General features: G+C 40.4%; 1 protein-coding gene across 1 annotated transcript; it reads right to left on the reverse strand.

Moving 5' to 3' along the window:
- Positions 1 to 427: 427 nt before the first annotated feature.
- GALR1 (galanin receptor 1) lies at positions 428 to 12,006 on the reverse strand. The gene is made up of 3 exons (XM_065629869.1): positions 11,305 to 12,006; positions 4,210 to 4,275; positions 428 to 745 (listed from the first exon to the last, which is right to left on the reverse strand). Exons 1-3 carry the CDS (start codon positions 12,004 to 12,006, stop codon positions 428 to 430), a joined length of 1,086 nt encoding a protein of 361 aa, XP_065485941.1.
- Between the last annotated feature and the right edge of the window lie 520 nt (positions 12,007 to 12,526).

Raw genomic sequence — 12,526 nt, forward strand, 5'->3', positions numbered from 1 at the left:
CTCTTTGAAATCACAGTACTACAATATTTATTATCTCTAAGACAGAAAATTTAGCCATCTCTTCACTTTGATGGAGTAACAAGTCAGAAAGTTACCTACCCGTGCCAACATTTCCTTCTTGTATATTTGAATGTTTACACTCTGTATGCATAGTGAGTAAGAATACAGACATATCACCTCCAACTTTTTTTCCTCAAGTATCTTTTAAAGGTCCAAGAGCTTCATTTGACAAACCTATCTAAGATGCAGAGGAGTAGGCCAGTTGTGTTTCATACCAGTTTCACAAACTTTTGCTACAACCCAACTTCAGTATATTAAATACTGATTAGCTTCATCAAGATAAACCCAGGATAAAGCTCATTGTGCTTTGTTTTCTAGGTGTTTAGTTCACACAAATGAAGAGCCAGCACACAGGACTTTTCAAAGTTCACACATGTGTACAGTTGGTAGATGATGGCGTATCTATCCGACTTCTATTTTCCTTAGCATCATTCAGAGATGACTCCTTACCCACTTGGCATTTGAAGACTTGTTTGTAGGCCTTCCTAAAATTTTCGGAGAGAAATGCGTATATAATGGGGTTCACAGAAGAATTGCTGTAAGCCAGGCAGTGTGCAGTTACTCTGAAGAGAAAGGAGGCTTGAGTCAGTGGGAAAACTCCAAATTCGGCCCAGAGATGAATCACATGATGTGGCAGCCAGGAGATGCCAAAAACCACCACCACCACCAACACAGTCTGTGCTGTCTGAGACAGGGAAAGGAAAACACAGATGTCTGATGAGCACTTGAAGAATCAGCTTTAAACCCACTTCAAAAACATTTTTTTTTTTTTTTTTAAAAAAAAGGTATAATGAGAGAGAATGCACTTTGGAATATTTATTACTGATTTTACTCTGTTACCTATATGGGCTTTATTTTGCATATTGAACTACCACAAGGAGAACCTTAGCCTTGAAAATGTCACAGTAAAAGGCAAACATACAACTTTGCTCAAAGGTACAGAATGATGCTCCTGATTCCCTGCACAAAAGCCTAGCCTTTTCTGAGCTGGACATAAGCTTGATGTAAAATAACGATAATATGGGTCTTTGGGAAATCTCACCCAGATCTAATCATCTATATTTTAGTAGAGTACACAAGGATTTCTGATCAAAATTGCAAGAGAGATCTATTATACATGAAAGCAGCTAGTGGAAAAGCTTAGAGCAGTCAGACAAACACTTTGCTCAAGTGTCTACAAAAGGAGCAGGGGCTTTTTAGAAAGTCTCTCCTTTAAACACAAAATTTCCACAGGGGGAGTCATAGAACAACATTCTGGGATACAACTAGGGGAAAAAAGAGAAAAGTTAAGGAGCTTGAAATGTATGGTGATTGCACATTGTCAAAACCGTTCTGGAAATTAAAGCTCATCAGCGAACACTGAATTCAGAAAAATGGAACACAAAAATACCCTCAGTGCTGCCTCCTGATTCTACCGTTGCTATTTCTGAGAGGAAGGGCCATTGAGTTCATTAGATCCATTCAGACACCTACAGTATCAGTACAGACCTTTTGGTTGCCACAGGCATTCTACTAGGACACAGTGGAGTTTGACTGTCAATATTTTATTTAGCTTTCACTTACTTCAGAAGCAGCAACTAGTGCTTCGCAGTTGCTCAACTAATTAATATGTACTCCTCTAACAAGTACTTCTTTCAACTAAATCAGATTCCCGATAAAAGCCCAATATTAATTCCAAAGTATATTATGTCGTGGACCATTATAATTACTATATTAACACTTTACAACATAATTTTTCAGTAACTTAGGCTCTTCTTCACAGAGAAAACTAACAGAGTCATAAATACTGCAGCACAGAGAATATATAGACTTTTTGCTAGTTTATTGAGCTCGGTCTATACTTCTTGAATTGATTAATGCTTGGTAATAATTCAGACTGACTTACCTAATCACATGATTTATAGAAACTTACAGAAAAAAAAAGTTTAATTTCTGTGTCAACAGGTTAAAATAACTTATGACAGATACTGTTGTTGGTTAGTAAAATCTCACAACAGAAACCAAAGGACATTATATCTGTAGTAAATAAAATTTCTTTAGTTTCAAGGATCCACCTGTTTTCACAAGCTGTTCCTCTACTTAGCCTATGGAGTTTAAATCAGTTGCCACTAACAAACAGCCATGCAAATATTTTCTCTTTCAGGTGTCATCAGGAGAATATGTGCTAATAAAGAAGAATAAATTAAGAGCAGTTCATCCTCTGATCCTTTCCAATGTGTTAATATTCCAATTGAAAACAGATGACCTGGACACCACATGCGCAATCACTTCAAAAGACGTGTGTTACTTAAATTCTAAAAAAAAAATTACACCAGGAAAATCACGGACTTTCAAAAGACTGTATACATGCACCTGAAAGTAGAGGTTGACTGTGTGTCTCTTCTAACTATTTTACTTAAGGTATTTCATATATGCATAATAAAAAATTTTGCATCAGGAAACATCACAACATCTGTTTTATCCCATTATTCCTCCTAAGCCTAAATTCAGAGCTTACCCCTCCAAAATCATCAATATGCCTTGCTACCAAGGTAACACTAAAGAGCAGCTTTTGTTAGTCCGAAGAGAGCTTGCTTTGGGTTGCTCATCAGCGAATAAAACTCATCTGAAATATGTGATGTTAATATTGATGCTTTGTGACCAAAAAGTTCAAAAAATAGTATTTAGGCACATTCATATTTTTCATTAATTTTTTCCCCTCACATATAGCAAATTAATTTTAAGATTCTACTTCTGAAATTTTTGTAAGATTTTAATAAAGCTAGAAATGTATAATTAAGCTTGAAATGTACTCTTAATAAAACAGTTGAAGGAAAAGAAGAAAGATACAGTAACCAGAGAGAAACAGCACGCTAGTGAAAACAGAGTTGCTTTGAAAAACATTAGTTAGGCCTTACAATCATAAACTTATTTTCTAAGCCAAAAAAAGGTTTGAGGTGCTTCTTTTTTTTTTCACCCTTTGGTTACTGACTGAACCTTGATACATCCAAGCAGTCTTGAGCATATCTATAATGCTTTTCCCTGAAGCTATGAAAGCTAGTTCTAAGCCAGATCTGATTTTTATATGCAATTTTTAAGAGTTAGTGTTTAGATGAAATGCACAGGTATTTCCAGTTTGAGAATAATTTAGATGAGAGTAGAGGTGGCAATGTACAATACACCTTTGAGAGCTACGCCTTTGGCCTTGACAACCTTAAGTGCAAAAGTACACATGTTAAGTATTTTAAGGAACCAGGGCCATAATGCTTTTAATTCTATCAATTAAAATCTGTTGACTAGGATGCTTTTCAAACAAAAAAGAGAATGCATAAATAATAGATTGCTTGTTCCCCGTTGAGCCCATATCTCATTTACATTGCAGTCTGCATGCCCATATGGTAATAGTGATCAGACCAAATGAAGAGCTATAGCCTAAGGGGTTTTTCTGACTCCACATTAATAAACTGAGTAGTCAAATGATTACTGTGGTCAAATCTGCTCAAAAATCAGAACCATACTATATTAACGGACAAATTCAATACATAAACACATCTTTCAAACATTGTTCTAAATCACAAAACTAATATTCTGCTTTAAAGACCTTTCACAATTCTACTTCTAGACAGTATATAACTTAAGTCTTGAACATAAGAGGGAAAAAAAGGTTTTGTGGAAAATCAATACAAGAATTACAGAATCATTAAAGTCTCTTATTAGACTCAGGAAGTACAATGTACCTTATTTGGAAGTCTCATCATATAACTGAGGAATTCTTTATTTAAAAAAAAATGAGCTGGTTAAAAGAAAAGAAAAAAAAAAAAGGAAAAACAGATCTACAAGTTAGGGGAAAATGCTGGTGATGGAAAAAACCCCACATCTATTATTAGAAACTGGTAGTCTCTCCATGCCTAAATTTTAGATGCACCGAAGTTCAAAATATGGAGATCTCAGGTAATGGCTTGAGGCACTGCAAATGGAAAACCCTGATCAGAAAATATTCCAATCCTGCTAAGTTCAGAGAGACACTGAATATGTCATTAAATACTTCATCTCAACTGCATCTCTCCATTACACCTTTGGCAACAACCAGTATAATACCAAATTAGCTTAACCATAAAACTAAAGCATAAACAAATAAACAAATAGATATTGGTAATGAAAGCAATCTACCTTTTTCTTGGATGCTTCTGACTTCTTTGACATGATTCTCAACTTTTTATGCAGATGATTAAGAACCTGAAAAGATGAATTTGCATCTTGTATTTCACCATTTTCTAAAATTCAAACCCATATATGTCAGAGTATGCTCTCCAGTACTGCATGAGTCACTTACAAACATTGCTGATTCAATTTACACATTTCAAAAGTGCACAGTATAAAATCCAAAGGAATTACATGCCTGCATCTGTGTGAATCAACAGATACAATGCAGATTATAATTGAATTCTTATATGAAAACTCTCATGTATTACATAACAAATACATATTACAGGTGAACAAGGCAACAAATGAAAACCTGTCATGCACCTAGAATTAGCAATCATTCTTCTTCCTTACAAATGTCAATGATTGTTAATTTGGAATGACCTTTACTACAAGTAACATTAAAAGTGTATGTTTTGAGGCAGAGCTTTTCTGAGTCACCTGCAGAATTTGCTTTCTTCTGATGGTAATTTTTTTAATATAATCAGGATGTTGATGCTATTTGATCTTTGAAAGAAGCCTACACTTTCAAGAATAATTTATACTAAAATGTATCTCACATGAGGTGTGACCTTTATCAACAATTTGATGATGTCTGTCACGTACCTTTCACAAGTAATTTTTAAAAATATGTTTCAGAAAGGTTTATCATCCAAGAGCAGGGTACAAATTTTGACATGATGATTTACACGTAAGATTTTGGATAGTGGATGTGTAGAGGTGCATGCCCTACTTTATCTGCAGTCATTAACTGAATAATATATTCATATGGCATGATTTGTAGGCATGGGGGGCAGGGAATATGCTCTTCAGCTGAAAGTGTTTAACAAGTTGTAAACCATACAGAATTTTTAAAAGGAGATGATTAATTAAACTTGAGGGTTTAATTAAAATATGGTGAGAAGAATTTTTTAGAGACAGTATCAGAGTGTAGAGCTTGGTTAGATGAGGATGGTGATGTTAGGTTGCACTTTACATACCACAAAGATGAGCTGAGAACAATTTAATAGGTAAGATCATCCAGAATTAATAGATAAGATCATACAGCATTTAAAGGATTTTTTTAAGGAATATAACACTAAATGTTAGCGCTTATGAGGAGACTTCTCGAGGTGGGGAAAAGGATATAAATTCAAATTCTCTTGTATCATGTGGGGATATTTTCTCTGTTTTCTTTGGGATGCACAGCTAACCACTACCAGGACAGACACCAGACAAGACAACCTATAGACTTGATCCCACTCTGCAGTTTGAGTCCGAGAAACATGCATAATGAATTAAAATAAATAAGATCATATTTGTGGATAACCATAGCCCATCAGTGGATTCCACTTTTTAAGTAACTACTCTTAGCTACCAGTGAACGACAAACAACAATAAAAACAAAAACTACTTGTAACCACTTAACATTGGAAGTGCAGTTCATTTGTGCTTATCTCTGCATTAACATGTTTGTGCGTGAAAGACACCCCTGCATGCCCTCCCCATTCCGAAGCAGTATCCAGGCCATTACTAAGGCTAACCTGAGCTCAGGAAAGGCAGGAGAAAACTAAACAGGTTTTCTCTGAGAAGGTCTGGTTTTGGCTTCAGCCCTTCTGCCTTCCCCAAGATGAAGCAGACCAGAGGGAAAGGACAGAAGAGCCCCTCAGGTCCAGCAGAAGACCAGGGAGATGATCCTCCAGCTCACACACTCTTTATTCACCTGCTGGCACCATGTGCAAGACAGCTGAATTGCTTAGTCCATGGGTGAAAAATGTAAAAACAAAAAAGAGCATGGGAGAAATACAGTGAAGTTCACTTCGCATCACTGATGCTTCACCTATCGCACCCCCTTCACATAACTTACAACGATGGGCTGTTTCTACTGGACCTTTGCAAATCCCATTACCTGCCACCCAGATGCTGTCCTGTATGCTGACTTTCCCTCACAGGCCAAAACTAAGGTCAGACGAACTCTTCCCAGAAATCAGAACTGCAGAATCTTCTTTTAAAGTTCTTTCTTTTGTTCTGAAACTTTTAGCACAAATTTTCATATTGCATCTCCCTCCAGTCCAATGAAAGATGCAGTAGACAAAACTATTAAATTGGATATTGGGGGCAGGGGGAGGGAGGTGTTGAAGGTTTAGATTATAACCTTCCAAGGAGTCTTTCTCAACTTCCCCTCTTTCAGATTATATACATATTTCATAAAATAAGTGTCTGCGGTGAAAACATGCTGGCTCTACGTGGCAGTGTACCAGATGGTATGCAAACCAGCAGCAAGAGAAATAGGCAGAATTTAATTACCTGTCAAGAGCAGTGGTACAGCACTCAGAGACCTATACAGAACACCGTGGAGGGATATTAAAAGCCATGTTTATGCACAAACACTACAAGGCAAATCAAAGACACCTCTCCTCACTGCCCTGTTCAAATTTTCTCTTCTCTGGGCCAATGAATAATCAATTGTTCCTCTAACTGCCACTGTCACTCCACCTGAATGAATAATTTTGTCTCAAGTTATTTCTCTAAGGAAAGTCCTTCAAAATATCCACTAATCAATTTGCATATGCATTTTTAACTCATAGAGTGAAATACTCACCTTGCTAAAAAACAGGTGGTCACAACCTGTTGCATTTTTTAAAAAATTCAGTTCTGTGGAAAAATTAACTCTACATGAAACTTTTCTAATTTCGGTTTTCATGTACCTGTTGATCAGAGAGCCTGCTTGGCTCTCAAGGAAGGAATAGCTTTCCTTTTTACTGACTATGAGGGTGCGGTGCTGTGGGAAGAAAAGCTGTTGTGAAAGGGGGTGTAAGGAGACTTGTAGGATCATAGAAGTATAAGAAGGTCCAGGCTGCTCTGGACTGTACTACCACAACTACCACTGATGGCATTTGGAAGGTGCTGGATTTTGCCTACAGACAATCCATCTTTTTATTTTCCAGTTGTTTCAGGAACTACATTGAGGATGTTTTGAGAGCCCAGCCTAAGGGACTATGACCAAATAAAGCTGTAAAAGGGATTTTTCCAGTAAGAGAGAGAGAAAAAAATAGTTAAACTATCTGTGCCTATTTACATAAGTCTACTAAACACTGCAAAAATTTTGAAGTCTACACTGTTGCAAAGTTTACATCCTGCCTGGCTGTATATAATCATTCCACTGACTACACCTTCATTATCAGCCATTGACAATCACGCAGCAGGAAAGCCAGCCCAAGGTCATTATCTAATAAGAATGAACTGCTTGTTTAATAGAGCCATAATGTGACCATGACATTCTGAACCATATAGTATGAACCTGATTCGAATTTGAGTGTCATTGCCTGCAATCCATTTTTTAAAGTAATGCTGCAACTTCTATCATCACAACGGATCCTTCACCCTTTTTCATTTAATAGCGTGTCACTAACATGTTATGCTCTTTATTTTTCTTTTTCAGTGTAGTTTAATAAAGCCTTCCCTCACTGCTCAGCAAAACTTAAGATGCAATTAATATCTTAAGCCAAGAACCATATAAGCTTGTATTTTATGTTGAGGCTCCTACTTTTTATGGCTTACTTTTAACCAAGTCTATAAATCATACATGACTTCCATCAATTCAGAATGATCAGAATGGTAGACAAGAATGGAAACATTCTTAAGGCAAGAAATTTTTTTTTTTTTTAAAAAAAAAGCTTTTAACATTATACATCTATAAAAGGAAAACTTTGTGAATGATTTCAGGTGTCCAACCAAGAGGTATGACTGAAAGAGGCCTGAATTTCAAGGACTGAATCTTTGTAATTGGGTACTCAAAAGCAGAGACACACAAAATTAGTTGGTGCATTGCACTACCCTGGCAGACGTCAATCGTCAGAAACTCACTGGGAATCATTTATCACTTTGCCCTTTAAGAGCACATTAGTGAACAAACATCGTAGCAGTGTTACAAAACACATACAAAAAGTCAGTATTAAAAAATATGGCAAGTAATATGATAAGCAATTAAAAAAAAAATATACAGACTGCCTACAAGTATGCAGCACTGTGACTCAACTAATAACCATATAATCACTGCTCCTCTGGCTGGAGTAGTAACCTCCTTTCTAGAGTAGTTCTGTGAGGTGACGAAAGCTAGTTTCCTATGGATTTGTGATTTCTTGACTGTTTGTTCCCAAAAAGCTACATCTCCTCCATGAGTAGATGAGACATAAGACTTCTTCCCCCTATGGCTTGTCTGATGTTTAACAGCTGAGTGCAAACTGACTCTCTTTAAATGAAAGAGGATGACGGAGACTCTCCATCTTCTTCATTGACTCCTGTTTTCACAAAACTAGGCAAATATCATTCCTACAGATATTTTCATTCCTCAAATTTCGTTGAAACTGAACCAAAGCTATTTGTGGGAGAGAGGAAAACAGGCAGCTGTACACAAAGGACACAGAGCACAATCTCATCAGTCTCTGCCTTAAGAACACGACATAACATTTCCTGTTCTGATTCTGTGGGAGGACACTGTTTCCAAATACCTAGCACTACTTCAGCACTTCTGTGGATTGTAACACAATTGCTGTCCACTGGGGAAAATACAAATCTCTCCTAAAATAATTTAAGAGAGACTGAGAGAATGAATGTGGCTCCCTATTAGATTGCCTAAAAAATAAGACTTTCAAAACTGAAAGTTCAATTGCAATTTGCTTATAAAAGAAACAGAACTGCCTTAAAGGAGTCTGGAAGAGGCAATATATTCAAATAGAGAAATGAGTCTCCTTTGTCTTAATCTACTGTAGCAGAAGATTGTGTTATTTAGCTGATCCACAGTTCATGAAAACCAGTGAAGTCCATAAGAAACTAATGAATTTATTGCTACTACACAGCAGCAATCCTCTAACCCTGCATGCATTCAGAAGCCAAAATACTTGTTGTACGTCATAGTACTTTATTGACATCAATAAAAGCTTGCAGTGAGCACTTTGCCTGAGACCTGTGAGAATAGCAATGGCTTTGACAAATCTAAAACTTAAGCTTGGATTTTCAAACACTATCATCCTTAATTTCTCCCTCAGTGTTTCCTACATGCCAAGATATTGCAGTTGCAGATTTGGCAGTGGCTCCTAATTCATTCCCCCAGGAATGAATTTTTACACTGCAGGGTACAAGTACATCCCATAGTCTTGCACAAGTCACAGCATCTTTCAGCTTCATTGACACTTATGGGAATACCAGGTATCTCCAAAGTACCTCCTAATACTCATCCCTTCAGCTTGGGTCTTCCAGCCTGACACCATGGCAAGCAGGGTCACACATATGGGTTCAAAACACATCACCAAGCAAGGGTGAGATCCCAGTCTGGCAATAATTACAGCACAAGATTTTAGTTGTAATTTTGAATGGCCTTGATTTTATGAACTTTTTAGGGGCATGTGTTTTATATAGACTTGCTCTGTCGATTTTTTTGGGGGGGGGGGGGGGGGGGGAGTTGTTTTGTTGGGTTTTTAAACTACATATTCATACTAATATTGAGCGATGTACTTCCGCAGTGGTGCTTTGTAACAACATGGTGTGTTATATTTACTATGCTTATATTTTATTTCTTTTTTTTCCCCTATACTACGCAGAACTTGTAATTTTGAAAAACCTGTTTTCAATCTTCAGTCATAGATTTTGAAGGCTGGTATTTATGCTGAAGCTGAAAATGCTTTGGCTTTGAAAAATATAAGAATTCTTAACAGCTGAAAAGCTCCCTCTGCATACATTCCATAACATTCTCCCTGAAATATGTAATATTTTCTTAGAGCCCTGATGATCTATGGCTACAGCAAGTTTCACCCCTCTCACAGCTCAGTCATATTTACCACTATAGAAGAAATACCAGTGTATTCACCCAGGGAAAACAGAATTCAGTTTATGTATGAAAACATGTATTTGTTTTCCATTTGCCAGGTTGGACTTCATTCATTACAAACAGTAATTTTTAAATGTTGTCCTTTGAGTTCTGCATAACTTGGTTTTAGTAGAGTTGGATGCAATTCTAGCTTTGAGTTGCACGTAACAGTTAAGCTGATGTAATACATACAAAACCGAACAGAACATAAAATTACTTGTTCAAATGAAATACTTCAATTACATCTATTGAACTTAACAACTAAAGAACTGGCTTCTCAACACTTAAGCAGTCCTTATTTGCAAGAGCAGACCTATTCTCTTAAATGTAAACTACTGCCTGTGGAGAAATCCCGCTACTGAAGGTTGTGGGCACAGAAAGAGGAGGATCTTTGCCTAAATCCGCAGGCAGCAGCTGATGCTCCAAATCCTGTCCAGCAGTAAGCAGTGGACCCTACGCTGAAAGCTGCAATTAAGATTCACAGAAAAACCGTGACAGTTTACCTAAGCAGAAAAGTCTTTAAATACCCTTATTCAGGCACCCTTACTTATTGCTTTTTCCTACCTGAGTCCTCATGCACTGCTCCCCAGCACCACCTGCCCTTGCTGAAGTCAGAGGTAAATCTCCCATCCACTTCAACTGGGGCAAGACAGGGCTCACAGGGACCAGGCAGCGTGATGCACCTTTTGCTCTTAACATGTTACCTGGATCAGACCAGACTGGTGGATTTGTGTCATTTTTAATTGCACTTCTTTTTAAAGAACTGCAATGCCTCACCTGAAGGCTGAACAACCTGTTGCTTTCTTATACTTTAGTTGAGCCAAACTCCTCATACAGCACTGTAAGAAAACAGGTGAGTTGTGTTGACAGAGAAAGCAGCAGAGTACTACGGCTTCTTAGCACTTTGCAATAAGGAAATCCGGCAGAGGGACTCCAGTGACCGCCAGAACAACCCCCTCTCCCCACTCTATGCAAATCCCTGTCCTGACCTGTCTGTGCCACACACACGTGTCCCCCAGCTATAAAACCTGCTCTCTTCCTTTGCACCACAAACTCAGCATTGTCCCATTGCCTCTTGAGAGTGCCATGTTCTCCCACATGCCCAGAGTTGGCCCCACACCTCGTGGACACCCACCACCATCATACCCATCCCATCCCTTTTACATACCCATCCCATCCCTTTTACATACCCTTCACCACTACCTGCTTTGCCCCACCTTGGCATAACAGAAGGAGATGAGCAGCAGTGGGAGCAGATACCCAAAGACAAATGTGCAAACCACGTAGACCTTCTTGTGGCGTGGGTTGGGCCAGTGCTCCCAGCAAAAGGTCTGGTTGCTGGCCTCGCGGTGGAAGAGGCGCTGGTGGTGAGCCACAGGTGAGGCCATGGCGAAGGACAGTGCCCAGATGAGCCCCACACCCAGCAGTGCGTTCCGGGAGATGCGCAAGGCTGAGGAGCGTCGGGAGTGCACGATGGCCACATACCGGTCCACAGACATGGCTGAGAGTGTGAAGATGCTCACCAGCATGGAGACAGTGAAAAAGTAGTGGATGAACTTGCAGATGAAGGCACCCAGCACCCAGGTGGGGAGCACGTAGACTGTGGACTGGAAGGGGATGCAGAAAAGCAGGTAGGCCAGGTCAGCGATGCTCAGGTTGAGGATGAAGATGTTGGTGGTGCTGCGGCTCTTGCCTGGCGTGCTCCTCGCCAACACCGTGATCACAAGCGAGTTGCCCAGCACCCCCAGGGTGAAGATCAAGCCAAAGATTATCAAGGTGATGAAGTTCTCGATGCCGATGCCGAAGAGGGGCTTCCCCTCCGTCTCCGGTAGCCCAGAGAGGTTGAACTCCCGGCAGGGAGGCTCTGCCCCAGCTCGGGACCGGTTGAGCAGCGCAGCCGCTGGCTCCCCCGGCTCCATCCTCCTCCTTACGCGCCGGCCAAAGTTTCTGCGGACGGAAAGCAGAGCCACCGCCCCCCGGTACCGAGGAGAGCCACGGGCGTCCCTCCGCAGCCAGGGCCGGGCGGCGGCAGGGAAGGAGGAAGGGAGGGAAGGGAGGAGGGTGCCGCCGCGCAGGGTGCCCCGCCGCTCGCAGGGGCGCAGCCTGCGCCACCAGGCGCGGAGGCGGCACAGCAGCCCCGGTAACCCTGGGAGGCAGCGCCCTCCGCCCACCTCCCCGCGGGGCTCGGCGTCTCCGCCGCCTCCTCCGCCGGGGGAGGCGTCCCGGCCGCGGCCGCGCAAGCCCTGGCTGCGCCCGGGTCCGCCCCGCGGAGTGGCGGAGCCTCCGCGCCTGGGCGCGGTCGCGGCCGCCCGCCCGCTGCTGCGGGAGACTGAGCCCCCCGGGGATGTCTCCTTGGGGAAAGACGGATGTTTGTTTGGTTTTTTTCCCCTTTTTAATCCCTCTGGTTTAGCTATAGCCGCCTCCACAGGGCTGCCGGTG

This window comes from Caloenas nicobarica, chromosome 2 (assembly GCF_036013445.1).
Source record: "Caloenas nicobarica isolate bCalNic1 chromosome 2, bCalNic1.hap1, whole genome shotgun sequence".
Classification (NCBI taxonomy): domain Eukaryota; kingdom Metazoa; phylum Chordata; class Aves; order Columbiformes; family Columbidae; genus Caloenas; species Caloenas nicobarica.

Bases quoted from the DNA above. Each gene is read 5' to 3' on its own strand.
- GALR1 (XM_065629869.1), bottom strand. From the start codon at position 12,006: ATGGAGCCGGGGGAGCCAGCGGCTGCGCTGCTCAACCGGTCCCGAGCT. The intron at 4,276-11,304 runs GTGGGGCAAAGC...TCATCTTTTCAG, and splicing joins TCTCCTTCTGTTATGCCAAG to GTTCTTAATCATCTGCATAA. The intron at 746-4,209 runs GTAGATTGCTTT...TCCCTGTCTCAG, and splicing joins CAGAAGCATCCAAGAAAAAG to ACAGCACAGACTGTGTTGGT.